Source organism: Amorphotheca resinae, assembly GCF_003019875.1.
Source record: "Amorphotheca resinae ATCC 22711 unplaced genomic scaffold M430scaffold_1, whole genome shotgun sequence".
NCBI lineage: Eukaryota > Fungi > Ascomycota > Leotiomycetes > Helotiales > Amorphothecaceae > Amorphotheca > Amorphotheca resinae.
In genome coordinates this window covers 1379808-1404996 of record NW_020194471.1, presented here as the reverse complement: position 1 = coordinate 1404996, position 25189 = coordinate 1379808, and the positions used below count along the sequence as shown (strand labels likewise).

General features: G+C 47.2%; 9 protein-coding genes across 9 annotated transcripts; 5 read left to right on the top strand and 4 right to left on the bottom strand.

Annotated features, from left to right (window-relative positions):
- Positions 1 to 429: 429 nt before the first annotated feature.
- M430DRAFT_55062 (hypothetical protein) lies at positions 430 to 1235 on the top strand (the record flags this gene model as incomplete). The annotated part of the gene is made up of 2 exons (XM_024868516.1): positions 430 to 556; positions 642 to 1235. The coding sequence occupies 2 exons, from the start codon at positions 430 to 432 to the stop codon at positions 1103 to 1105; spliced, it is 591 nt and encodes a 196-aa protein (XP_024725082.1). The 3' UTR covers positions 1106 to 1235.
- Positions 1236 to 3434: 2199 nt separating this feature from the next.
- M430DRAFT_62794 (hypothetical protein) lies at positions 3435 to 4383 on the bottom strand (the record flags this gene model as incomplete). The annotated part of the gene is made up of 3 exons (XM_024869016.1): positions 4223 to 4383; positions 3865 to 4155; positions 3435 to 3806 (listed from the first exon to the last, which is right to left on the bottom strand). Exons 1-3 carry the CDS (start codon positions 4343 to 4345, stop codon positions 3435 to 3437), a joined length of 786 nt encoding a protein of 261 aa, XP_024725081.1. The 5' UTR covers positions 4346 to 4383.
- Positions 4384 to 5470: 1087 nt separating this feature from the next.
- Positions 5471 to 6966, bottom strand: M430DRAFT_131216 (hypothetical protein; the record flags this gene model as incomplete). Its single annotated transcript, XM_024862178.1, has 3 exons — positions 6750 to 6966; positions 6614 to 6702; positions 5471 to 6557 (listed from the first exon to the last, which is right to left on the bottom strand). Exons 1-3 carry the CDS (start codon positions 6822 to 6824, stop codon positions 5471 to 5473), a joined length of 1251 nt encoding a protein of 416 aa, XP_024725080.1. The 5' UTR covers positions 6825 to 6966.
- Positions 6967 to 10614: 3648 nt separating this feature from the next.
- On the top strand, positions 10615 to 11612 carry M430DRAFT_23994 (hypothetical protein; the record flags this gene model as incomplete). Its single annotated transcript, XM_024864995.1, has 4 exons — positions 10615 to 10926; positions 10984 to 11139; positions 11258 to 11393; positions 11443 to 11612. The coding sequence occupies 4 exons, from the start codon at positions 10615 to 10617 to the stop codon at positions 11610 to 11612; spliced, it is 774 nt and encodes a 257-aa protein (XP_024725079.1).
- Positions 11613 to 12000: 388 nt separating this feature from the next.
- On the top strand, positions 12001 to 13531 carry M430DRAFT_46642 (hypothetical protein; the record flags this gene model as incomplete). Its single annotated transcript, XM_024867863.1, has 2 exons — positions 12001 to 12153; positions 12206 to 13531. The coding sequence occupies 2 exons, from the start codon at positions 12001 to 12003 to the stop codon at positions 13529 to 13531; spliced, it is 1479 nt and encodes a 492-aa protein (XP_024725078.1).
- Positions 13532 to 14137: 606 nt separating this feature from the next.
- On the top strand, positions 14138 to 15823 carry M430DRAFT_23992 (hypothetical protein; the record flags this gene model as incomplete). The annotated part of the gene is made up of 4 exons (XM_024864993.1): positions 14138 to 14408; positions 14476 to 15000; positions 15051 to 15082; positions 15287 to 15823. The coding sequence occupies 4 exons, from the start codon at positions 14138 to 14140 to the stop codon at positions 15821 to 15823; spliced, it is 1365 nt and encodes a 454-aa protein (XP_024725077.1).
- A 262-nt stretch (positions 15824 to 16085) lies between these two features.
- On the bottom strand, positions 16086 to 17725 carry M430DRAFT_46640 (hypothetical protein; the record flags this gene model as incomplete). The annotated part of the gene is made up of 5 exons (XM_024867862.1): positions 16086 to 16979; positions 17033 to 17117; positions 17169 to 17228; positions 17279 to 17664; positions 17717 to 17725. 5 exons carry the CDS (start codon positions 17723 to 17725, stop codon positions 16086 to 16088), a joined length of 1434 nt encoding a protein of 477 aa, XP_024725076.1.
- A 1144-nt stretch (positions 17726 to 18869) lies between these two features.
- Positions 18870 to 19408, top strand: M430DRAFT_32244 (hypothetical protein). The gene has a single exon (XM_024866132.1). It carries the CDS (start codon positions 18925 to 18927, stop codon positions 19231 to 19233), a length of 309 nt encoding a protein of 102 aa, XP_024725075.1. The 5' UTR covers positions 18870 to 18924; the 3' UTR covers positions 19234 to 19408.
- Positions 19409 to 19565: 157 nt separating this feature from the next.
- On the bottom strand, positions 19566 to 20881 carry M430DRAFT_32243 (hypothetical protein; the record flags this gene model as incomplete). Its single annotated transcript, XM_024866131.1, has 3 exons — positions 19566 to 20503; positions 20601 to 20695; positions 20783 to 20881. The coding sequence occupies 3 exons, from the start codon at positions 20876 to 20878 to the stop codon at positions 20029 to 20031; spliced, it is 666 nt and encodes a 221-aa protein (XP_024725074.1). The 3' UTR covers positions 19566 to 20028.
- Between the last annotated feature and the right edge of the window lie 4308 nt (positions 20882 to 25189).

Below are 25189 nucleotides of genomic sequence, written 5' to 3'. Positions count from 1 at the left end.
CTGTCCTGACCATAAGGCTGTCATCTTGCGAGAATGACCCCTTCGAGGGAATTCGAGGAGTGTTCGATATGGGACCTCGTCGTCTACACATGATACTTCGGGGTTGGACCCTCGAGAATAAACAGATCTAGCATGACTATGAGAATGGAATGACGCTGAAACGATGCCCTGACTCTGGGAACTGACCTTGTTCTCAAGGCTCTGATCTCAGCTAGGAAGTACATCGTGATGGGTGTTTCTAGGATCGAGAGAATGAAAGAATGAGAGCGTGATGGTAGGTCTTCAAGTGCTTAGACAAAAAATGTACATAACTCGTCAGTTCCTCCTTGCGCCTTGAAAGCTTCTAGTATTCTTCATATCGGTCTGAGCAGCATTTTACCATCCGATACCTCGCATTATAACCTATTTCTGCTTAATAGACCTGCCAAAATGACAACCTATTACGTCCCCTCCTATTCTCTGAGAGAACAATACCGAATGGGTTCTCTAGCCAAGAAGCATAGATCAGGGCGGTCACATCGGAAATTCAAGCCATTACCACCTGACGCAATTCCCGGTATGTTGCTTTCCTCGTATTCAAAATCCCACTCCATGAACTGCACATGAGCTTCTCTGACAAAAGATTCCTTCCTTGTATATAGACTATCCCAGTAGACCATATATCACCGATCTCCCTCCCGAAATCCAGCTCTCGATCTTCGAGAATCTTGATCCCGTGGCATCGACATGTCTCGGTCTCTCAAGCAAGAAATTATACCCAGTCCACCGTTCCAAGCATAAGAAAGTCAGTCTCTTTGAGAGCGGCCGAGATCATCAAGTCCCGCTCTGTCTGTATCTCAAGAACTGGGCCCCGGCGGATCTCATGTTGGATTGGGAAACAGAACGGCTGGTTAGTAGGGAGAAATATAATGCGTTGCAGAAGGATAGGGAGAGGAGGCATCGGGAGGCAGAGGCTTATAATTCGGGACATGCGTCGCATCGGCAGTCTTCGAGGTATTATCAGCAGCAGCATGAACCATCGCAGCCAAGACTGAAAAGACGTCGCCGATTTGAAAGACATGATATCTGGACATGTGGGAGAAGGCTTCGGTCTTGGGGTCTGTGAATGCAATGCTTCAGCCTCCAGGAGTAAGATGGTGTTGGTATATAGGTACTGTGCTTTGCATTGTTAGGTAGAATTGGGTGACGACGGGTGACGTATTCTTCAGCTTTATTCAACTCGATAACTATACAGCATGTCAGCAGCGTCTCATTATGACAACGTGAAACCAGTTCTCGGTCAGAATGATTAACTTTTAGAGCACTCTCCTTTCCCAAAACCGTGCCCACCCAATTATTCCTCCAAATATGCCGGTCCGGTCTCTCCTCAAAAGCCCTACTGAGCAACTCCTGCATATCGTCCTCCATTTCCAGGCTATCCGGCGCCTGCTCGCACCCAAATTCAAGCCCTGTAGAGACGTCCACAGGGAAGTTGAACTGGCCACAGGTCTTCCGGACTTCATCCCCAGGACCCCAACAGACTTCTTCATTCTCATCTCATATTCTGAAGCTGGTACATGTTCTCCAGTAATACTCGTAATGGTAAGCACGGTTGTTTCCAAGACTCAATAATATAAAGCAGATTTCAACGAGCAGTCCGGCCCAGTGACGAAACCCCGTGGAGATTCCCACGCTTTAGGGTGATACATCTCATGGGCCGCACGTCTTTGCAGAAATGTACGGTTATCTTGGAAGATCAGCGTGCCTACAGCGAGGCAAGTCGTAGTTTTCGTGAGATTCGTGGAGCCAGCATGTACTCTTGCGGCGGAGGGTCTCGGGGTTCATAATGAGCTTCACTGCTGAGGTTTCTTCGATTGGGGAAGTCAGGAGGTACTCTAGAAATGTGGGCTGGCAGGCGTCTGCCCTTCGGATAAAACCTGACCGTTCGCCCATATAGGTGGCGTTACTGTAGGGCCCCATTGCAGAAATCCGAAGATGAGGAGTGATTTTGTCGTCCTGATTAGAAATTATTGGATAAAACCTGTAAAACCATCAGGGTTGGGATCCGGACCAATGGTCCTTCCAAAACCTGGGTTCGATGACGGGATACCGATGAAATAGAGTAATGTCAAACCCTTAAAATAATAAATCAAGGATTTTACGTACGGAAACTGCCCGAGTGATTCTTCAAAAGAACTTTCTCTTGCCTGTCTATACCTCGATGCTAATTCGCAATCTCGGGTCTCAAAGGGGAATGTTCAGATCTGTCCCAATACTGCATAGCTCAAAGGACCACCAATGCCTCAAACTTCGTATAAAGCTCGTGCCATTAGTGTTCCCTCCCAGACGGAGTGCCAGGGAAGGCTTTTCGAGGGGCTTGATTGTAAGACAAACATAGTATCGGGCGGCAAAATGGGACCCTGATTGCATCCGAGCAAGAGAATCAGAAAATGATTCATGGCCCATATGGAGTCAACTATCGCATATCCTAAGATATCCTTGTAAATGTAAGGGAAGAGACAATCGAGAAGTCGTGCAGGAACAAGTGACGTGGAATTTATCTACTCAGGCGCATTCGCTTAAGCCCCTTTCTGTCCGCTGTTAACCACAGAGTTCATCCCCTTAACTCCTCCTGAATCATCGGTATCCTTTCCTAATATAACACCTTAGTTGCATCGTCTCCCAAACTTGCCTTGAATTGACGAATTGGCATACTACCGTACCTAGGTACCGACTGCAAGGCCGCAGAAAATCACGTGATACTAGAGGGAAGGTAAGCTTTTGTTGCATATCGCATCCTTGACAAGCGTGGCATTGTTGAACGCCGGTTTCAACGTCAGTGGGATTAGCATCACATGACAGTAGGGTGTTTTGTTGCACATCGCACCGGCGACAAGCGTGAGAGTGTTGACAGGGGGGTTCGATGGAGATGTGATTAGCATCACGTGACCACAACTGATACAGTGCCATATACCTAGGTAGGTACCTACCTTATTGCAGCCCCGACGATGCCATGAGGCACACACGTTTACTGCCTTCCGAGAGATCTTTACTCTATAACACATTATCCAAGTCGCCGTCTCTATTGGGTCCCTTATGTGTATGCAATAGACGCAAACCGGGAGGTGTGAGCCAATATCCCACGTCCCCGTAAAGGTGTAAGAGCGGTTTGGTGGCGTGAGAGGTAATAGGAGCGCTTGCCAACAACTATATGTCCTTGCTATATTTTCGGGGTGCTTTGTGGGGATGCCAGGTCCTGAATCCATCGATGGCCCGGTAACACCGGACAAGACAATTTGAAAAGCAAGGGAAGACTGCAAACAAATGGAAAGGGTAGGATAATAGATCAAGGAGAGAAAGCCCGTTACTTCTCATATCGTGGCCTACCATATGGTGCAATATAACCTAGGTTTCAAACACGATATGTACAAGTAATCAAATTCTAATTGTTATCTCTACAGGTCCTTGCGGAAGACTTCCGGACCCCATGGCTCTTCCGTCAAAGAAGTCAATCCGTTGCTGTTCTCGCATGTCTTCCTTCCGCTCATTGGGCCGGGGGCTGGGATCTTGGCCTCCTTGCCAGCCTCGACATCCTTCGCGCTTGCTCGCAAGGCATCCAGCAATGTGACGATGGATTCGGGTGTTAGGTCTTCGTAGTAATCATCGTTGATTTGGATCATTGGGGCGTTGACACACGCGCCTAAGCATTCAGCTTCGGAGAAGGTGAAGAGGCCGTCAGGAGTTGTCTCGCCGACCTTGATACCAAGGTTCTCGGAAATCGCCTTCACGATTGCGTCGCTGCCGCAACCTCCAAGCTGGCAGGGCGTCTAATAAACCATCATTAAGATTCGTCCACCTTATCCGCAATGTCTTCGGGTTACATACCGTTGTGCACAGTTGCAAATGGAACTTTCCAACAGGTGTGCGGTTGTACATGGTGTAGAAAGTCGCAACTTCATACACACGCATTGGTGGCATCTCCAGGATTCTAGCCACCTCGTTCATGACGCTCAAACTAGTAAAGCCATGTTGTCTTTGTCCGAGATCCAGCAGTGGCATCACAGCTGCTTTCTTGTATTGTGGGGGGTATCGCTTCAGGATCTCATTGATGAGCTTTTCGTTCTGTTCCGTGAACTTGAATGGAATGTTGGGATTGTTATCGGGGGTATCGCGATGCTGATTTACTTAGTTAGGAGCTGTGTAGGATATGAAGGGGAGCTTCAGGATGGATGGCGAGACTTACAACGTGCAGGACGTCGCTGGAAGCTCTTGTGCTGGCCGTAAATGTCCGCCACTGGGAGCGCGAAGCTACACGGGATGATCGGAAGGCGGACCTGAAGACGAAGGGGGCGATTTTGGATGCCATTGCCGCGGTGGAGAAGCGCAATGGCTGTTCTGAGGTTTGATGGACGTGGAGGACGATGAATTACAGTATTGTTTGAGCTTCGGCTTCGGCTTCGATTTGGCGGCGATTTGATTGGCTTAGCGAGTTGCGCGTATACCTTATCACGACTGGGTATAACACATCACTAATAGGCTATTATAAATGCCTTGGCGCATTTACACGGTACCTTGGTAAGAATCACTTCCAAGAAAAGCTCTGTTATTCAAATCCCAGACTCATATCAGCAGAAATGCAATTATCCTCTGGAGGTCAGCTCAAGGATTAGGGTGATGCTTGGTATGACCATCAAGTACCGATAGCAAAGTTCGCTATTGTACCTTCATTTGTTAAGTTTCTAGTACCTGCTTCCCCTCCTGATTATACGAATTCCTAGGTCGAGTAGCCAACACGGTAATACCTATCTATTTCGTCTTTTTTGTACATGGTAGTTCAGGGTTCATCTGATCATTTCTTTGAGGTTATCCTCGCCTGTGTTCCCAAGACACTGATTCCTGATGACAAGTCGTCCACCCTCAGCCCCCTTTGATACGACTACTGTATTCAGATATTGGTGAGCTATTCGGTAGACAGGATTAGCCATGGAACCAGAGGAAATCGAAGACTCTCTTCCCCAGACCTGGTTGTGATGACTTTACAGGTGTCTAACACCCCCTTGAAATCGGAAGTTGTAAGACTACTCCTGTGATCCAGGTTCTGGAGGCCCTGAATATATTTGGAGGCTCACACTCAAGGTCCCTCCACTTCAACGCAGCATATTTTTTTATTCGAGGAATGATCCGAGAAATAATATGGTGGGACACGATAACACTTTGGAAGACATACGCGGCACTATTGAAGCTTTTCTTTGGATAATGTTCATGCGTGGGATTTGGTGAATTTTGTTATTGACAACTCCATCTCCTGAGTAGACTGGGGCATCAATGCAACTATTTCTATGATACTTGCAAGAATGGAGATTCTTGTACCTAGGCAGTTTTAGACAATCGAAGGCTCCTAATTTCTCTCATCAGGCTGAAGCATGGTTAACTTTGGAATAATCATCTATGTGTCGCTATAAACAGGTATCTACTACTACTACACTGCAATTCACAGTTCGTCCTTTGCTCCCGGAGCTATAGGCGGTTGCGGTCTCCCGCTATCTTTCTGCAAATCAACTCCCTTCTTCTTCCGCCATTTATCCCACAGCTCCCAGAACTCCTTCTCCATAGTCTTATCCATCTTATCTGGCAGTACGACAGTGTATTCCACCAGCAGATCTCCAAATTCCGTCTTGTGGTACACGCTATCCCCGTCTTCATGCCATTTCGGCATTCCCTCCCCAGCTACCCTCTCCACTTGCCCGGGTTGGATGGTCTCTCCTCGCTTTCGACTTAATTGCACCACATGTCCATCCAGATGCGTCAAGTTTCGCGTCCAATCACCCATCCAGGCCTCTCGCAAGGACAGGAGCTCTTTCCAGTATAAATCGTCTCCCTTCCTCCTAAAAAACGTTCCATCGACCTTCAACTCGTTGTCCTCGACTAAATCCGGCTCCTTCTCAACCAGGGTGACGTGTAGATCGCCAGCTACCCAATCCGGGCTCTCATCCGCATCATTTTCATATTTGATTTGCTGGCCTTTGGGAGCGCCTCTTTCGATATTTAATGGGAAAGTATTGACCTTTCGCACCACGCGACTTCCCCCACACACTGGGCATTTATGTTTGATTGTCTTTCCCTGACCTCCACAAGCGTCACATTGCATTTGCACCTGCTGGTAGATCCCTGGCGCCAACATGTGCTTCTTGATCTGAATTCCGTGGCCCCCACAAACCGAGCAAGTCTCCACTTTCCCATCCGCACTCCCCGACCCTTCACACTCGTCGCAAATCTGCTGCTTCTCCAATTGGAACTCGGTCGAATGTCCATTGTAGAAATCTTTCAAGGGAACCGCGACACGAACTTCCACATCTGGCCCACGGCGCTGGCCAGTCTGATGTCCAAAATGTCCGCCGCCGCCGAAGAAACGAGAGAACAGGTCGAAGGGATCATGATGCTGCCCTCCTCCACCTTGCTGACGTTGTTTGAGCCCATCGTGACCATACTGGTCGTAGACCTTACGCGTCTCAGGATTAGACAAAGCTTCGTAAGCTTCAGCCACTTCGACGAACTTTTGTTTGGCGCTTTCATCACCCCTATCCGTCTATTAGCAGGAGGCCAGAGGCGGACAGATGGAATGAGGGGAAAGTACGGATTCTTATCTGGGTGGTACTTCTTGCTTAGAGTTCGATATGCGCGTTTGATCTCTCGCTCGGAGGCTTGCCTGTCGATTCCTAGCAACTATAAGGAATTAGTTTGTAAATTGAGAAGGAATGCGAGGGGTTTACTTTATAGAAATCCTCGGCGCATGCAGCGAGCTGGAGCACGCATAGCAGCAGGAAGAGGGCGGAGGGGAGTAACATGATCGCACAGGATGTGCCCACTGAGGACAAGTCCAGTAAGAAGAAACTTCAAGTGAAAACAATCATGAGAGATAAATGAGAGACAAGAACAAAATTGCGGAAGGCAATTGAATTTGGTGGGACCTTGTATTCCAAGTCGAAAGATACCACGTTAGCCTTATGGAACATCGAAGATTACGGTAGGGGCCAATTTCTACGGTACCCGAGATGTACCATCAAATCACAATCGCGGGACGTCTTGCACGACACTACTCTTCCCCTTCCTGCTCTTCTCTCTGCCAAGTCCGTCTTCTTGTATTTTACTTACAGGACAGACTTTGGATCCAGTCTCCCCATAATCTAATCCATCAAACTGTCAAAATGGGCGCAAAGAAGTATGCGCTCCTTCCTATGGAGGAAGACGACCTGGGGCCAGCAAAGGTAGTAGACAAGAAGAAAGAGAAGCGCCGACATAGCGAAAAAGGGTCTTCCTCCCACCGCGAGAAATCACATCGAGAACGAAGCAGATCGCCTCGTCGCGAATCAGTACATCGCTCCAAGACCATTCGAAGGCGCGACCGCGACGCGGACTTCGACGATCGATGGGGCGACGAGGAATACGCTTCCGAAGAGGAACCTGAGTTCCAGGAGTCGGCCCCGAAGAGGGTAAAGGTTGACCATCAGGAAGAGGATGAGGACATTTCGGAAACAGAGAAGGAACGGAGAAGGGACCAGGCAGAGAAGGAAGCCTTCGCGAAGAGATTACAGTCAAAGGATGCGGATAAGACAAAGAAGATCGTTGAAGATCGCTCATCTGCAAGGGAGGGTAATCTCTTAGCCCAGCGGAGAGCTTTGGCAGATGATGCGGCGGCAAGGAGTGCTGCACTGCCTGATCTCAGGGAGAGGAGTAGGCAGGAGTATTTGAAGAAAAGAGAGGCGGAACGGCTAGCGCTGTTGAGGAAACAGGTTGCGGAGGAAACGCAGGAGTTGAGAAGTGGTGTGAAATTATCGGAGAGGGAGAAAGCGGAGTTTGCGAAGAATAGGGAGGTGCTGAGGATCGCTGAAGAACGGCTGCGGATTGACGACCATTTAGATGGGTATGCCATGCCGGAGGATTACATCACGGAGAAGGGAAAAATTGATAGAAAGAAGAAGGAAGATGCGATGTATAAACGCTATGTTGATCGCGATGAATACGGCCAGGAGAAGTTTGTCACAGAGCATGAGGAATGGGAGAGAGAGCAAACGGAGAAGGCCAAAGCACAGATCAAAATCGCCGAGAGGGAACAGGGCGAGTATGACTATGTCTTAGACGAGGAACAAGGGATCAAATGGGTGATGGACTCGAGACTAGCCGGTGAGGGGCTGGGCCAGAGCAAGGAAGAGCGGTTCTTGGCTGAGCAGCTTAAAGCTGCTGAGAAGAAGGCGTTGTCGATGGAGGAGACTCGAAAGAGCCTGCCTATCTATGCATATCGAGATCAGTTTCTGGCTGCATTGGAGCAGTATCAGATTCTGGTTATTGTGGGCGAAACCGGAAGTGGGAAGACTACGCAATTGCCACAGTATCTTCACGAAGCCGGCTACACAAAAGGAGGTCTTAAAGTTGGGTGCACTCAACCACGAAGAGTGGCTGCCATGAGTGTAGCAGCTCGTGTTGCAGACGAAATGGGTGTGAAGCTTGGCAACGAAGTCGGATACTCCATCCGCTTCGAGGATTCCACAAGTGACAAAACGGTTCTGAAATATATGACCGATGGTATGCTTCTGAGGGAGTTCATGACCGAACCCGATCTTGGTGGTTACTCTGCTTTAATGATTGACGAGGCTCACGAGCGGACTGTCCATACGGATATACTTCTGGCTCTCGTTAAAGATCTTGCCCGAGAAAGGCCAGACTTGAAGTTGCTCATTTCTTCTGCTACTATGAACGCATCAAAATTTGCAGAATATTTTGATGATGCTCCAATTTTCAATATTCCTGGTCGAAGATATCCTGTTGATATCCATTATACTCCACAACCAGAAGCGAATTACCTTGCGGCTGCTATTACCACTGTTTTCCAAATCCATACGACTCAAGGGAAGGGCGATATCTTGGTATTCCTTACTGGGCAAGATGAAATCGAGGCAGCAGAACAGAATATCATGGAAATCTCGCGGAAGTTGGGCAGCCGAGTTGCGGAACTCATTATATGTCCCATCTACGCAAACTTACCATCCGAACTTCAAGCAAAGATCTTTGAACCAACTCCTGAAGGTGCACGAAAAGTCGTGCTGGCTACCAATATTGCCGAGACCAGTTTGACAATTGATGGGATCGTGTTTGTTATCGACCCCGGCTTTGTCAAGGAGAATATTTACAACCCAGCGACGGGGATGTCAAAACTGGTGGCGGTGCCCTGTTCCCGTGCTTCTGCAAACCAAAGGAGTGGACGTGCGGGTCGTGTTGGGCCTGGGAAGTGCTTCCGGCTCTATACGAAATGGGCGTTCATGAATGAGATGGAAGAGAGTACCACCCCCGAAATTCAGAGAACGAATCTGAATGGTGTGGTGCTGCTCTTGAAATCTCTGGGAATCAACGACCTCCTGGACTTTGAGTTCATGGATCCGCCACCCACCGAAACGCTGATTGGTGCATTGAACCAGCTATTCGCCCTGCAAGCTCTGAATCATAAGGGGGAGTTGACCAAAATGGGGAGGCAGATGGCGGAATTCCCAACAGATCCAATGCTTGCTAAAGCAATCCTTGCCGCTGACAAGCTGGGATGTGTGGAGGAAGTGCTGTCGATTGTATCGATGTTAAGCGAAGCATCAGCTCTCTTCTTCCGCCCCAAGGATAAGAAGATTCACGCCGATAGTGCACGGGCACGCTTCACCATCAAGGAAGGTGGTGACCATCTCACCCTCTTGAATATTTGGAATCAGTGGGTTGATAGCGATTTCAGCTACGTTTGGGCAAAAGAGAATTTCCTGCAACAGAGGTCCCTCACGCGCGCGAGAGATGTTCGGGATCAATTGGCCAAGCTCTGTGAACGTGTTGAGGTCACGATGTCGAGCTGTGGTGCTGCCGATTTGGTTCCCATCCAAAAAGCAATTACTGCCGGCTTCTTCCCGAATGCGGCGAGGTTGCAGAGGGGCGGTGACAGTTATCGCACTGTAAAGAATAATACCACCGTCTACATCCACCCGTCGTCAGTGTTGATGGACTCGAACCCGCCGATCAAGATGGTTATCTATTACGAGCTGGTGCAGACGACAAAAGAGTATATGCGGAGTTGTTTGCCTATCAAGCCGGAGTGGCTCCATGAGGCTGCTCCGCACTTCCATAAGAAAAAGGATTTGGAGGCACTGGAGGAGAGGAAAATGCCCAAGGATCGGAGCAGGATATAATGTGTATATAGACAGTTTTCCCGTCGGGCCCTGGTTGAACGGGAATGTACCATAAATGCAAGTTACAGGCATTCAGACGTTCTCCGTGTTCTAGAAATCCCGTGATCATTGCTGTCCCTATGTTACAGCAGCCACTCTTGGTGAAAGTTGACTTCGTAAAGAAGCTGCTGCGATCCGCAAATCCCGGAGAAACCCTTCGTCTATTGCTAATAATCAGCTCGCAGCCCCTAAACAAACCCCTCGCTACCAGAATAACACTCACTCCTCCTACCGACGGATCGTTTCCGCCTCATTTTGCAACAAATCTATAAATCCCTTGCTCCCCGCTCGGTTGGCCCCTTCTCAGGTGTCTTTGATCCTCACACACCAAAATCCACACTCGCCCTCTCTCCCCACCTCTTTGCCCCACGATTTCGCCCAAATGTTCGACCACGCTAAGGAGGCCCTCCAATACCTCTTGGAGCCGATAGGCTTCATGTTCTACTCCTCGCTCTACCTGCCAGGAACCGTGCTCTCCCTCCTTTCCACCGGCCAATTCTCCACTCTCCTGTCCCCCTCCGCCTTCAAATATGCCTGGTTTGCGCGCTTCTGGGCTGTTTTCGGGCCGCTTACAAAGCAGGGGCCGAGGGAAACAATTGCCCCGCTGATGAAGCTGGCTAAGGGCGTTGTGGTCGAGATTGGGCCTGGTGGCGGTGAGTGGATCGATATGTACGATAAAGAAAAGGTTACGAAGGTGAGTATTTCTAACTTTGAAGAATTTTGAGATGTGAATGCAGCTGACCGGTGTTAGATTTACGGTGTTGAACCTAACAAGGACCATCATGAGCGTTTGAGGAAGAGGGTCAAGGAGCTGGGTTTGAGTGATGTGTACGAGATTGTCCCAGTTGGAGTGGAAGACTTGGGTACCCGCTGGGTCCAAGAGGGAGAGGTGGATTCGATTGTTACGGTTTGTACTTTTTCTTCCATCCCAATCTCTTTCGTGAAATACATGTCATTCGGAACCTGCGCTCTTGAATCCCTTGTTGAATCTTTTTCTTGAGAATTCAAGCTGATTTTTTCACTAGGTCCAATGTCTCTGTTCCGTGTCAAATCCAAAAGCAATGATAAAAAGCTTGTATGGATATCTCAAGCCGGGCGGTCAATGGATTGTATATGAGCATGTCATCACCCACGTAGGTGGTCTGGTGGCTTGGTACCAATGTAGGTATGCTCTTCTCGCCAATGTGTCTATGCTGATGTTAGAAAACAGGGGCGATCGATTTCATCTGGCCGCATTTCCTAGGAGGCTGCTCCATTACGAGGGATTCAGAGAAGTGGTTGAAAGAAACAGGAACTTGGAGTAAGGTTGATTTGAAGCAACCTGATAACGAATCAAGTTATATGGTTCTTCCGCATGTGATGGGGACTCTTACGAAGTGAGAGATGCTGAGGTGGGCAGGGTGAAATTCATGGGGAAGGGGGCGTTGGGGGTCATTGAACTCTTTCTGTTTCCTGGAAGCTCACTCTCTCCATTCATTTTCAGCTTTCATTAGGTCTATTCCAATGTCCAGGAACCAATTCTACCACCCATAGATGGATTTGAAGAGGCCATGAGTTTTGTGCGAATCAGAAGTATAGGAGGCAGAAACAGTTGTATCCTCAGGCATCAATATTTGCAAGCTTCCGACGTCAAAAAGGCGCGATCCAAAATCCAATGAACCAAGCTTCCAACCAATGCGGGTTTTATCGAATCGAGTCCGCGAATACGGAACCTGATGTCTGTAATACAGTATTTGGAAAGATACCTTCATCCAAACCATAGGCCTTGATGGCGCACGTCGATCAGCCCTCCCAGGGTGGGCCTAGAAATACCCCGCCTCGAGATTCGTATCCTGCACCATCCACGACCAATACTATCAATCAAGAAGAGTCTGAGGATTCAGAAGAGTGGGAATATGAGTACTCTACTACCGAGACTGAGGTTCGCATCCTGAAGCTACTGATTGAGTCGAACTTGGACTGACTATGTGTAGACGTACTACGTAACCCTCGACCTGACGACCCCGAACGTGGAGCCCAGACGTCGAGTAAGACGCAACCTGGAACAGGGAGTCCCTGCCGCAAAATGGAGAAACCATGGTATAGCACCGCAAAGGCGCGATAGACTCCCGTCTCCTAAGAGCTACAGGTATACTGCAGGTGCGGATAAATCAGGGATGGAAACACCGGCAGGTGAAGCGGACAACTCACAGAAGCCTGTAGAAGAAGGCGACTCCCCACAAGGAAGCCCCAAAATGGATGCATCATGGGGAAATGATGGCAATGAGGTAAATGGGGAAAATGGGGAAAATGAAGATCATGAGGGCGACGAGGGAGAGAAGCCGGTGGAGGAAGATCCTACTCCAACGCAGGTTCAAATCCTCGATTTTCATAGTGAGAACCCCATAGTCTCCTACGGCGGTCATGTCTTCTCTTGCCAATGGGCATCAAACGTTGGCACCGAGCTCCTCTTCACCGCGCACGACGACGAAAACCCATTACCGGTTCTACGTTCTCTTCCAGGAGACGTCGATCTTCTAGCCGCCAGCTCCTGTCGTCTCATTCCAAAGTCCGTAACCCTCGAAACGAAACACAGCGCTCGAAGCCGAATCGCCACCGCTCTCCCAGCCCGTAGCGACGCCCGCGGCAAGGATCCCACCATCTCTATCCCTGTAGGGTTTCATGCCAGTCAGAAACGGAAGGACCAGGCGCGGTTCCTGGAGAAGTTAATGAGCATTAAGCGAGAGAAGGGGGAGGATGACAAGGTTACGATCATTGCGCAGAAGAGAAATCTGAATAACAAATGGAAGGCAATATGGCAGAAGAAGAGGCAGACCGAGAGGGCGAGGTTGACGAAGATTGTGAAGAAGGGGGCGGATACTCCCTCAGGTATAGAGGAGGTTGAAAAGGCTAAGGAGAGGCTGGAGGAGATGGATAATGAGGATGAGATGAGAAAGCTTCGAGAGCCGGCAGCGGGCCCGACTCTGGTCAAGAAGGCAGGGAGAAAGAAGAAGGGGGCGCCAGATACGCCTGAGGGGACGAAAACGCGTGCAAAGAGAGGACCTCGTGTTCCGAAGAAGCAGGGATTGCAGGGGTTACTCGGTCAGGATGGCAGCTCGGGGGCGATCGAAGATACCCCGACGCCAGGTCTCTCGACCCCTACGCCGCGGCGATCGAGGTATGCAGAGGCGGACGAGGAGATGTACGATGACGAGATGGAGGAGGGAGAGTTTAACGGAGGGCAGGAAATGGAAGATATGGAAGGAGACGAGGACCTGTACGATGATGGCCAGGATGATGCCCTGATGGCTGATGAGTGAGGGCAAATGACATGGAGCATTGGCGGTAATAATGAGCGGAACATGTACGTTCTCACGAACTGGTCGGCTACTGAAATACGGACAGTTTTTTGCTGTATGTCAAAAGCATTCATACATACGCATTGTAGACCAGTCGTCTCACGTGTATATTACGCTCATGCCTACAGTACTCTCGGTTTCTGTCTTTCTACTGTGTCAGGGAAGAAAGGGGGTTAAGCGAGTGAGCCGCGGAGTATGCTTGGCTCGGAGGACTACCTCAGCCTACAACCACTTCTGGCCTGCTGCACATCCTTCGAAATGTTTTCTTTCAAAGTCACCTGCTGTTGCCTATTGGATTCACCTGAGTCCGCTTAATCTAGCGAAGACTTCTTTACCGTTTGTATACACAACCACTTCAGCTCCTCATTTCAAACGAGTCACACCCGCATCTACTTCTCAAGATCTTTCAACAACAAAGTGGTCCCTTAAGACTGCATCACGGTCTGATATTTATCACTTGATCTTAAGAGATTACGAGGAAGGTCCTTCGCAACGACTACAACCTTTCTCAGCCCTCTCTCTATCCCTCTCGATCTTGTCAGCTTCTCACTCAGATCATAAAGCAAAATGGCAGATCTCCGTGTCGATCTAATTAGGCCTCTGGGCGACGACGACGAAGCCCCCGATGCTTATCGTGCAATTAGTGTCTCTCGCAGTAATCGCAAGGACAAGTCGATGGTCATATCTCTGCGCCGTACCATTCGTGTTCCTGACAACGGACAAGTTTATGAGCTTCCTCCCGACATGGGCGCTTTCCCGATCTACAACATCGAGCAGTATGAGTCCAAACTGCCACCTAACCTAGCAAAAAAGGGCGGTGTCTTTATACCCATGTATCGTACGTTTGAATCTATCTGTACACAATTCTTATCTATATTCTCGTGACTAACCAGTTTCTTGATTAGAGCGAGAAGCCATGTGGATCAACTTCAAGGCTGACGAGCCCTTTGCTGTCAAGGTGCTTGTTGGTGGAGTGAACGCCATCTCTGGGCAGTCCCTAATGATGGATCCTCATGAGAAGGAGAAGCGTCAGAAGGATCGCCTGGCAAAGGGTCAGTCGATCCAAGACTACATCGTGCCTCCAGCACAGCTCTGGCTCGACGGTCTAGTAACGCAAGACGGTAAAGTGATGCAGTTCGTTGCTGCACCTGTGGGAACGCACTATTCAGTCGAGGCTCAGATCACGGGCAAGGACAGAATTGCAGGTGTTCAGTTTGAGATCATTCCACAAAAGCAAATCGTTCGAAACATGGTCTCCAGTCATGAACCGACGATGCAGATCATTGTCAAGACTTTGACAGGACGGACGTTTGCTTTTCCAGCGTCTCCATGGTACACAGTGGAAGAAGTTAAACATATCATACAGCTGAAGACTGATGTTCCGTTGGATCAACAACGACTTGTGTACGCGGGAAGGCAACTTGAGAATGGTGAGTTCTTAAGAAACTACTCTAGAATCAAGCTTCTAACTTTTGTACAGATAAATATCTCATTGACTACGACGTCAAACCCGTAAGAACCCCTCTGGCACTATTGTTCAACTTGGTCCCCAAATTAGTCTCAAATTCATTCCTCTAAGAGCTGTCTCGATTATTGGATACTCTCTCTCAATATATCTTAAGGTGCCAGTGTGCCATCTCAGGAGTAAATCACAGCAGCTCCATATCTTCCCAATCTACCAAATCTCCACAACAAGATGCTAACATTACTAAACAGGAAAGTAATTTCCATTTATTACTCAGATTGCGCGGCGGTAGCACGGATCCCAATCCCGACTCTAGAGGCATCAACGCCCGCTCCGAAGCCATGAGAGAGATGTCCCTCGGCGCCGGCGGATTCATCAACCAAGTCATCGAAGCCGACACCTACCCCGCGGACTCCTGGGACACCGACAAATCCATCCTGCTCAACCTCCAACTCCTCGACGCCACCTGCTTCAAACATACCCTTGGCATCGATCCACCCGCGACGCCCATCACTGCCGAGACGTACGCCAAGCACGGATACCCGTTCTACAAGCTCTACGAGCAGCCAAGTGGCGTGTTTGGAGACTTTGATCTGAAGAGCATGGCGGCTTTGGATGAAATCGAGGGCCAGAATGCAGAGCTTCACAAAGTGGAAAAGAGTCTTGCTTTCTCGAGCGTGAGTGCTGGTTGGAAGATCCTTCAGGGCAAGAAATTCACCGAGGTCAAGCTGAATACGGTGGATGAGAAAAGCGTGTTTTTTCCGATCAGAACCGCAGTGAAAGAATAGTTCTACTCTAGCGAAACAGCGGTAGCCATCGTTCTACATGTCTGTCGGTGGTAATGGCGCTGGAGCTGGGAGATCATGGTTGGCGTTGGGGATGGGGGTTAAATCTGGGATCAAGGCATGGAAATAAAAGCGCGGAGCGGAAGAAGGCCTTTCAACTTCTCTCAAGTGACTTTTAGTCTCTGGGAGTCTTTGATTGCTTCTTAAAGGTTAAAGGGCGCGATTAACATGGGAAAATACACACACATAAACAAACCTCCTCATCTCAAGCTGTCTTCCCGTCAGTATCAAGCTGCTCCTGAGCCTCCTGCACATGTAGTGATCCCGGCGAGCTAGTCTCCAATTCCATCTTCTTCCTCTGCAACTCATCAAACAGGCCCCAATCCCCAATCTGCTCGTCAAAGAACTGATCGAGATCCAAGCCTTTCATCTCCGCCTCCTCCGTGATCCTGAGGTGCATGCCCGGGATGAACTTCAGGATATACAGCAGCGCGCAGGATACGAGGAACGAGTACGAGGAAATGGCCGTGATCTCCGCAAACTGCTTGCCGACCTGGACACCATTGCCATCAATACCTCCAGGCGCGGACGTCACGCCATCCAGCATGCTAATCGACGACGATGCGAAGATGCCCGTTAGGAAACTGCCCACCATACCACCGACCCCATGCAGCTTGAACACTTCCATCCCATCGTCGATATGTAGCCATTCGTTTAGGTTCTGAAGCAAGGCACACACCACCGCAGTGATGAACCCAATAACCGCCGCGAGCCAGACTCCAACGTACCCAGCGGCGGGCGTGATACCGACGAGCCCCGCAATGGCGCCCTCGCACGCGCCTACTACGCTGAAGCGCCGGCCGTGCTTGAAATAATCCACTAGAACCCAGCCGATCATACCGGTGGAGGCAGCGGTGTTGGTGTTGAAGGCGGCGAGCATCGCGCGCACACTGGCATTCAGGGCACTTCCGCCGTTGAAACCGAACCAGCCAAACCAGATCAGGACGGTGCCGAGGAAGACGAGGGTTGTGTTGTGTGGCTTCCCGTGGGAAACATCGCCGCTATTCTTGCGTTTTCCGAGAACAAATGCGTAGGCTAGAGCTGACCAGCCGGACGCGATGTGGACCGGACCTCCCCCCGCGAAGTCGAGAGATGGTAGCTGAGACCTTGTGAGCGGTTTGCTTTATCCAGATGAAAAGAGGGAGTGCATACGTTGTAGAGCCATCCGCTAGAATTCCATGTCCAACAGGCGATTGGGCAGTAGACAATGGTGGCCCAGAAGAACCCAAAGACGAGACTAGTCATGGTTTAGTAGAACTATTCTATTTCCAGAGCAGAGGGTACCTACGATGGGACGATACGGCCTCTCTCAAAGGCTCCACCCACCACGATCTGAACTGTGCAGGCACTGAGACGGGGGTTAGAGAATATCAACCAATAATGGCAATTAAGATTTACCAGAACAAAAGCTGGTACAGGCAGAAGACAATTTCTGGAATGACTGGACTGCCACCAGACGGTGCTGCCATAACATGCTTCATGCCAAAGTTTGCCATGTCCCCTATGAAAGGCCCCGCCGTCCGTGAGTACGCCAAGCTATACCCCCAGAACATCCATTGAAAAGTCGTGACAGCAGCAACCATCAGACTCTGGAACAGCATAGCGAGGGCGGACTTTCGTCGCGCAAGACCTCCATAGAGCAGCCCAATCCCGGGTATGATGAGCCAGACGATGAAGCCGCAAAAGACGAGGTAGATGTAATGATACTCAAACCCAACATATTGAGCATTGACGTCAACCAGTAGAGGGTCTCCTCCATTGGGAATGGATGCATTGAAGACGGGCTGTGTTGCATTAGGTATATAAGTCTCAGGTCTGGGGGCGGGGTTTACTTACTGCGCTCATCTTATGCTTTACATGCAGATTACCGGCTTGGGGAGCACTCAGTCTTGAAATGTAAACGTAACTATTCCCAAGCACCTAGCAGGCGAGCTGATCCTTTAAGTAGAGATGCCCTGGCCCATTCTCGACGTTCGCCGCGGATGCCAAGCTCCATCTTTTATGTCACTCACTGTCTTCTTATCGCATTCGTCGCAGATAATGCGTGGCTTTCTTTAGTAAAGCCAGGCCGAGGGACTTGGCACCCAAAGGGTCAGGATTATAGCTGGTTCGAAGCCGCCATGAACTGGGTTGTTGACAGATCCCTGAAGTTGTAAGTGAGGTACGTTATATGTCCAGTACTGTACAGTTGGGACAGACTGATAAGACCCTTGGCGGAAATGTGGACTTGTTTGCCGTTTTGGGAGTAGATTGAATGGAGATTTAAAAACCGACTTGAGGGGCAATAGGACAATCCTCTGCAGGGCCCTGGCAGTTTCGTTCATATATAGATAGATAGATACCTTATATACACCGTCCTGTTGCAGGTCCCAGGACATTGCCCGCAGGAAGTTCGGGAAGTGAAGTCGGGGCCGGCACAAGGCTGTACATCAGCCTCGTGCGATATCACCCGAAGACGTCGTCCCCCACTTTAAACTCCCACTTTTCTGTCGAGTGAGAAGCGTGCTATCAGGACAGATACTCACGTTGTCGACTTATAAGCTCATGAAAATCGCAATGCTGACCTTCACTCCTCTCACACAGCAGTGTGTGTCCCAGAATCATCCGCCATGAACAGCCCCAACGAGCCCCTCAAGATCGCCATCCTCTGCAATGGGTACGAGTCTCCCAAGTCGTCCGCAGAACGCGCTTCGTTCGTGTCCGCCATAACTGCAGCTTCCTCTTCCCAATCAATCTCCTCTTCGCCCTCTCACCCCACTATCGATTTCTTCGATCCCATCGTTGTGCAGGAGTATCCCAAACCCGAGGACTATGACCTGATTGTACTCAGCGGCGGGACGGCAGACCCCATGGGTCAAGATCCGTGGGTTCTAAAGATGCAAAACTTCCTTCGGACGACAGTCAGCGAGCATCCGAAGCAGAAATTGGTTGCAATATGCTGGGGACATCAGACCATGTGTGTGTCGTTTGGAGGCAAAGTTGCGAGTATGGACAGTGCCGAGATTGGAGTCGTGCAGCTAAATTTGACGGCTGAAGGGAAAAAGATGTTTCCGTTTGCTACGGAGGGGAAGATACACATGCATGAATATCATCGGAGGGAGATCAAGGTCCCGGCAAAGGGCTTCGTGCCGTTGGCGGAGGGGTATCAATCGTTCATGAACGAGGCGAAGACGATTTTAACCTTCCAGGGCCATCCGGAGATGAATCAGGGACTAGCGGAGACCAATCTGAGGGACGCCCCGAGTTATATGGGGGTTGACGATGCCAAGAGAGAAGTAGTTGCTAAGACGATTGAGCAAAGCCATGATGGTGTGCTGATCTGGAAGAGGATTTTGGAGTGGGTGAAAGAATAATCTTGCCAGAAAGCTCCGAGGAAGCAGCAAAGCCACAAGTGTGATAAGTAGACATTAAACATGTCTTAAACTTCATTGCCTAATTCTTCTGTTTTGTATGCATATGAATTATCGAGGAGCCACTTGCTCGGAAAATAGATGATTCAAACCCTTACCAATGGAAGCAGGTATTGCGGGGTTTCGTTATTGTGATGTTATTTATTCAACAAGGACTTTCACCTAGAGGGTTTCAGTCGCCGACCAGATTTCATGATTGGCTACTCCATTTCAGTACTCAAAGTCAAACCTCGATCTTATCTCTGTCCTTGGGTGGATTTTATTGTTCAAGTTTCTTCTAAGATATCATGAGTGAAGCACTTGAATTCGTTCATGCAAATGGCGGGAAGGAAGTGCCCAGCCCATGTGGTCAGCGAAACCCGGTGAGCTCTTCAACCCCGCAATTTGGAACCGCCGTCTGGATCCTTCTGAACAACTACTCATAATCACCTTCTTTATTGCAAGGTAAAACAACAGGAACAGTATCATCATCCCCTCATCTAGGGCCATTGATAACCGAGAAAATCCGCCTCCAAATTGCAGTCGTCTGATGCATCGCAACGTCAAAAGGAACCACTGGCACCTGTGTGGGACTGTGCGGAGGTACGAATCGCCTGGGACTGGGATCCAGCTGGCTTCCAACGGTCTGTGGCGTCCGATTCTCATACCACGCGGGGAGATGATCGACATAACCGGCTTTTTACGGGGTACGGTGCGACTGGCGGGCTGGATGGGTCTCGGTGGCACGCAGACATCAATCTACTGAGGACGCTCGTACTCAGGTTCAAGCTCAGGATCGCAGAATTGAAAGGGGTCTGCTGTTCGTCGTGAGCCGCCTAGGGAGAAGTCATTCTGCATGGTGTAAGTTGTACCGGGCTCGTCAGGCAACCAGCCTCCCTGCGCTGTGTAATCGCCGTACGTGGGCGCGTAATAGCTCGCATCGTAACTCGGCCCACGTGCGGCAAAAGAAGAAGATTCGGTGGTCCCGTAATATGCAGCACTGGAAGCCGACGCGTATAAGCTTGACGGCGCGTCTTGCGAGTCTGGCTGAGCATAGTAATTGATCGTCTGGACGGGGCCATAGTAAGAGTGCGGTGATGTTGGATATGTTGGATATTGCTCAGGGGTTGGCCCTCCTTGTCGGCCATCTGCCGCCGGTCTCTGCTCATCCGGCCGAGTCCTGAGCGGCGTGCCAGGACCCGCAAGATCCTCATTTCGCTCCACTGGCGATCCTCTGCCCTCGCGTTAGTTGGGCGATCTGACCTGTTCTGTACGTACGCATCGTAGACAGACAACGCATGCTTATACGTATGAATTTCCGGGAATCGAACCTGGACACGCTGGAGCTCACGTTCTCATAGGTGCACACGACAGGAGGATAGCGTCTGGCGCAATTGTTGCAGGGCCGATCTCTGGCCTGGTTGCACTGTGATAGGACAAACATCAATAAATGTCTGCTCCCCCTAACAGTTCAGAGTTGCGGCTGATTGATCGTTCAAGTTTCAACAGATACCTTTTGTTTTCTCCGCCGACATTCCGTGCAGGAGGTCGAGGTCCTTTGGCGGGGTCGGTGACTCGCTGACCCCTGCATGGCATCGGGTTTGCCCATCGTGGTAGGAGAGTGATGGTAAAGCTTAAGATGGCGGGGTAACAGTCACTCGAACTTGAGAAGAGGCATCTCTTTGAGCTTTTGCTGATGTTCGTCTCATGGCTTAATAGGAAAAACAAATCAGAGAGTGAGCTGAGCATGGCGGGCACGATAACCAATCAAGCAGCAGCTTTGCAGCCAACAATGTAGAGCTGACTTCTGCTCAGGAATGAGCACGAAGTGCCCCTGGGTCTGGTCTGGTGCTTGTAGAAAGAAGGCTTCCGTATTCGACTTCCTAAGAGTGGGCTTCACCGTTCACATCTCCGCCCAAAGCCCATCTGCATTGAGCCCTGTGGAGTCTGGACCGTGTCATCATCACTGCTGATACGCGGCACCCCCCCCCCTTGTTATGCGGCACCCCCCCTCTTGTTATACGGCACCCTCCCTGCCTAATGCGTAAGCGGTAAGACGTAAATGTAGGCAGTAAGTAATGATACTTTATTTCGCTTGTAATCTGTACTATAATCTAGGTACCGTTACTGTTGTTTACTATCACAATTAACATTGTTAACATCGCTGTCCTATACTTCGCTATCGCCCCTTTACCTACCTTGCCGTTACTAAATATATCGTCTCTATCGATCCTATCGATCCTATCGAGCCCCTCGAGCCCCTTAAGCCTCTATAAAAACCCTAAAAACCCTTCCTTACCTACTACTACTACTAATATAATACTACTATCCCTACCGCTAAAGGGTAATTTCGAGTCGTTTAACGCGTTATATACTACCTACTAACAACACGCTAAGTTAGCTAGATACGCCTAGACGGTTAAGAAGAGTAAAAAGAGAAAGAAGCTTTAGCTTAAGACTCTTATTTGTAAACGCGGTAGCAGGTATTATAGTAATATCTATAAAGAGTACTAGATCCGTTCTCGCGGCTCCTTTAAAACAGAGTGCCCTGTCTCTATTAAAGTAAAGGAGCGGCTAGATAGTACCTAGAGTCTTTACTACCGGGCTAGATTAGACACTTATAATTATAATCTTAGAGAGGCGTTAGCGTTCTCTAAGTATTGTTGACTTACTAAACAGTAGATCCGGACTATTAATAGCCACTATTTAAGTAGTATTCTCCTTAGTCAAACAGTTACTGTTCTACGTTAGTAAGATCTAACGATAGCTGTTTATTACTATAATATATATAATATTATAGCTAAGCTTAGTCGCGTTAAACGTACTAGTAAACCTTCTCTAGAGGCTCTAATCTATACACTTAATGTCAAAAAGAGCGCTAGTAGGATCTATTTTAAGTAGCGAGCTAACGATATAAGGCATATTAAAATACTGTTTGTAGTAGATATAAGGTCTATAAGGTACCTAAACAAGTACTTAGATATCTTACTATTAGATTATACCTATAAGATAAACAAATTCGACATACTATTACTTAATATACTAGGTATTAATTATTATAAGAACTTATTTATAGTAGTACTTTACTAGCTAGATTAAGAGGCTAAGAAGAACTATAATAAGGCTATTTAGTACCTTATTAAGCTGTTTAATAACAAGGTATAGCCTTCTGTAATTACTACTAACTATAAGCTCGCTCTTATTAAGGCCGTAGATTAATACTTTCTTATCTTTTAAATAAAGCGCGTTCTTTACCTATAGTATATTAACAAGTATATTACAACTTACTATAAGGGGTTCTTCTCTTTAACAGATTAGTAAGAAGGGTTCTAACAGGCTGTTTAAGACGTCGTACACGCTAAAACAATAGAGGCTTATAAAGCTATTCTAGAGGAGTTTAAAGACAAGTTTTATTAGAACGACAGTAAGCCTTACTAGGCCCTTGTTAATACGACTCTTAAGTAGGTTTAAGAGGCTGTTAAATTCGATCTTAAGAGGCAGGCTCTTGTCTACGTGATTAGCTAGTAGCTAACTCCTTATTATAAATATATTGTTTATACTTAAGTAGATCACTTTTTTTATACTAGAACAACTATAACCTTACGCTTAGAGAGAGCTTACGCTATTATTAAGGGATAGATTAGTAGGCTATCTAAGTACCTATACGCTACTTAAGAGGTAACAACACTAGCGATTAATGATTAATTAAACAAGATTACCTTATTAACTAACAAGAGGTACTAAACTACTCTTGCCGGCCTATTAAGCTAGTTCTACTACTAGGTTATAAGTAAGATCTCTTACTTTAGCCTATATAAGCTAAAAGAACAGTATAAACACGTTAGACAGTAAAAAGAACATAAGGAACATAGCCTAATCTAATCTAAGTATACTAGATCCTTTACTACCTTAATAAGGATACCTTATTAGTATATAATTAAGGCTAGATTAGCTAAAAACGTAGGTATTAATACCCCTTTATTACTTACTCTTACTCTTACTTCTAGATATCTACCTAATCTAGAGATCTATAGCTATTATACCGTTAGATTTTTACCCTTACTAGTACTTTAATCGCCCTCCTCCTAGTACTAAATAAAGCCCTCCTCCTTCTCTTATCCTTAATCCTATTAATTAATAGTACTAGCGCGATCAAGAAGCTAAGAGACGAGTATAAAGGGTACACTAGTAGGCGAATACAAGGGCTAGAATAGCTTAGACAGGCCGTATATTAAGTTAATATAAGCAGGTAGTAGCTCTCTTATAGTACTATATAGCGTGTATTAACTTAGGGCATAATTAATTAAGGTACTAGGGCTGTTAATCTACAGGCTATATAAGAAACACCTGTCCTTTTGTACTACGTAATATAGTAGCGACAATAGCGGTAATAGAAAACAGGCTAGTTCTATAGCTAAATCTAGCTAGTCAAGTACTACTGTTGTCCTAGTAGCCTTTAGACGACTTATAGTAGGACTAGAGGACTTAGAATAGCTTTATTCCGGCTACTTAATACAGGCTATAGAGGGGATATAGGCGTTGTTTAGGTAGGCTTCTGTTAGCTACTATAATAGGGTTTTTTAGGTACTATTTTACGTGTTTAAGCAGCTCTTATTAGGCTGTAATTTAGGCTGTTATTTAGGTACTATATAAGTTACTTTAGACTGTTATTTAGACTGTTATTTAGACTGTTATTTAGACTGTTATTTAGACTGTTATTTAGGCTGTTACTGTCTGCTGTTAAGGTCGTTTTTTAGTGCTATTTAACGCGTTTAAGCGACTGTCTAAGTAGCTACTATTAGCCTGTTATTTAGGTACTATATAAGTCACTTTTAATGTACTATTTAAACTGTTATTTAATCTGTTATATAGTACTCTATATAGTAATATACGCGCTGTTACTGTTAGGGATTAGTATTACAGGTAATATAGTAGAGAATTATAGTTAAGTAGCTAGTAAGTTATAGTATACTTTAATTTAAATCTAAACTAATTCTTGTCTTTCTTCTTTACTCTCTACTCTCTAAGATATATATGTACTACCTAAAAACCCTAAGTAGCCCTAGTGTACTTATAAGTACGTAAGACCTACGTATTTCTAATCTTACCTCTTTAAGTCCTTAACATTACCTTTTCTTCTTATAGCTCTATCCTAGAGTTACGTAAGCTACGCTAGATATAGTACTTCTCTAGAGTTACGTAAAACCTATACTAGATATAGCTAAGCTCTTCTTTTATAGTACATACCTAAGATATATAAGGGCCGCGCTAGGTAAGCCTTATGCCTTTTTTTATAGCTCTTACCTTATATATAGACTATTCTTACTCTAAAACCTTAAAATAATATAGTATAGATATAAGAAAGAAAGAATATCTCTTTTCTTTATTTACTTTTTATCTTTATCTATACTTATAGTAGTATACTTATTATGCCAGATTTGTACTAGCGTATTCCTAACAAGTTATATAATAAAGGCTCTAGCCGCTCCTTACTTATAGTACCTTATCTATATAAGAATTTGTTTAATATAGAGAATTGTTTATAAAGCCTTACTAAATGTTTATATTATATTATTAGTAAGTGTCTTATAATACGCTACTAAAGAAGAGTATATAAAGAGATAAACTTTCTTCTTCTTACCTTTCTTTTTCTTTCTTTCTAAATTAAGTAGCCTTACCTCTTATACCTCTTTAGTACTATCCCCTCCTTAAGCCTTTCTTTTTAAGCTATTACCTTACGCTTTACGCCTTTCTTTATTCTCTCTTTAACCCTTTTCTTACCTTATATAATACTACCCTACTATAGCTAGCCCTATCTGTCCTTATACTTATAAGGTATACTCTTATACCTCTCTTACGCGTACTACGTCTACTATATAAAAACATAAGTAGCTAAGCCTAGGCTTACTTATATTACTTA

What these genes read in the sequence shown, in the direction of transcription:
- M430DRAFT_32244 (XM_024866132.1), top strand. Translation starts at nt 18,925, where the DNA reads ATGTTTCCGTTTGCTACGGAGGGGAAGATACACATGCATGAATATCAT.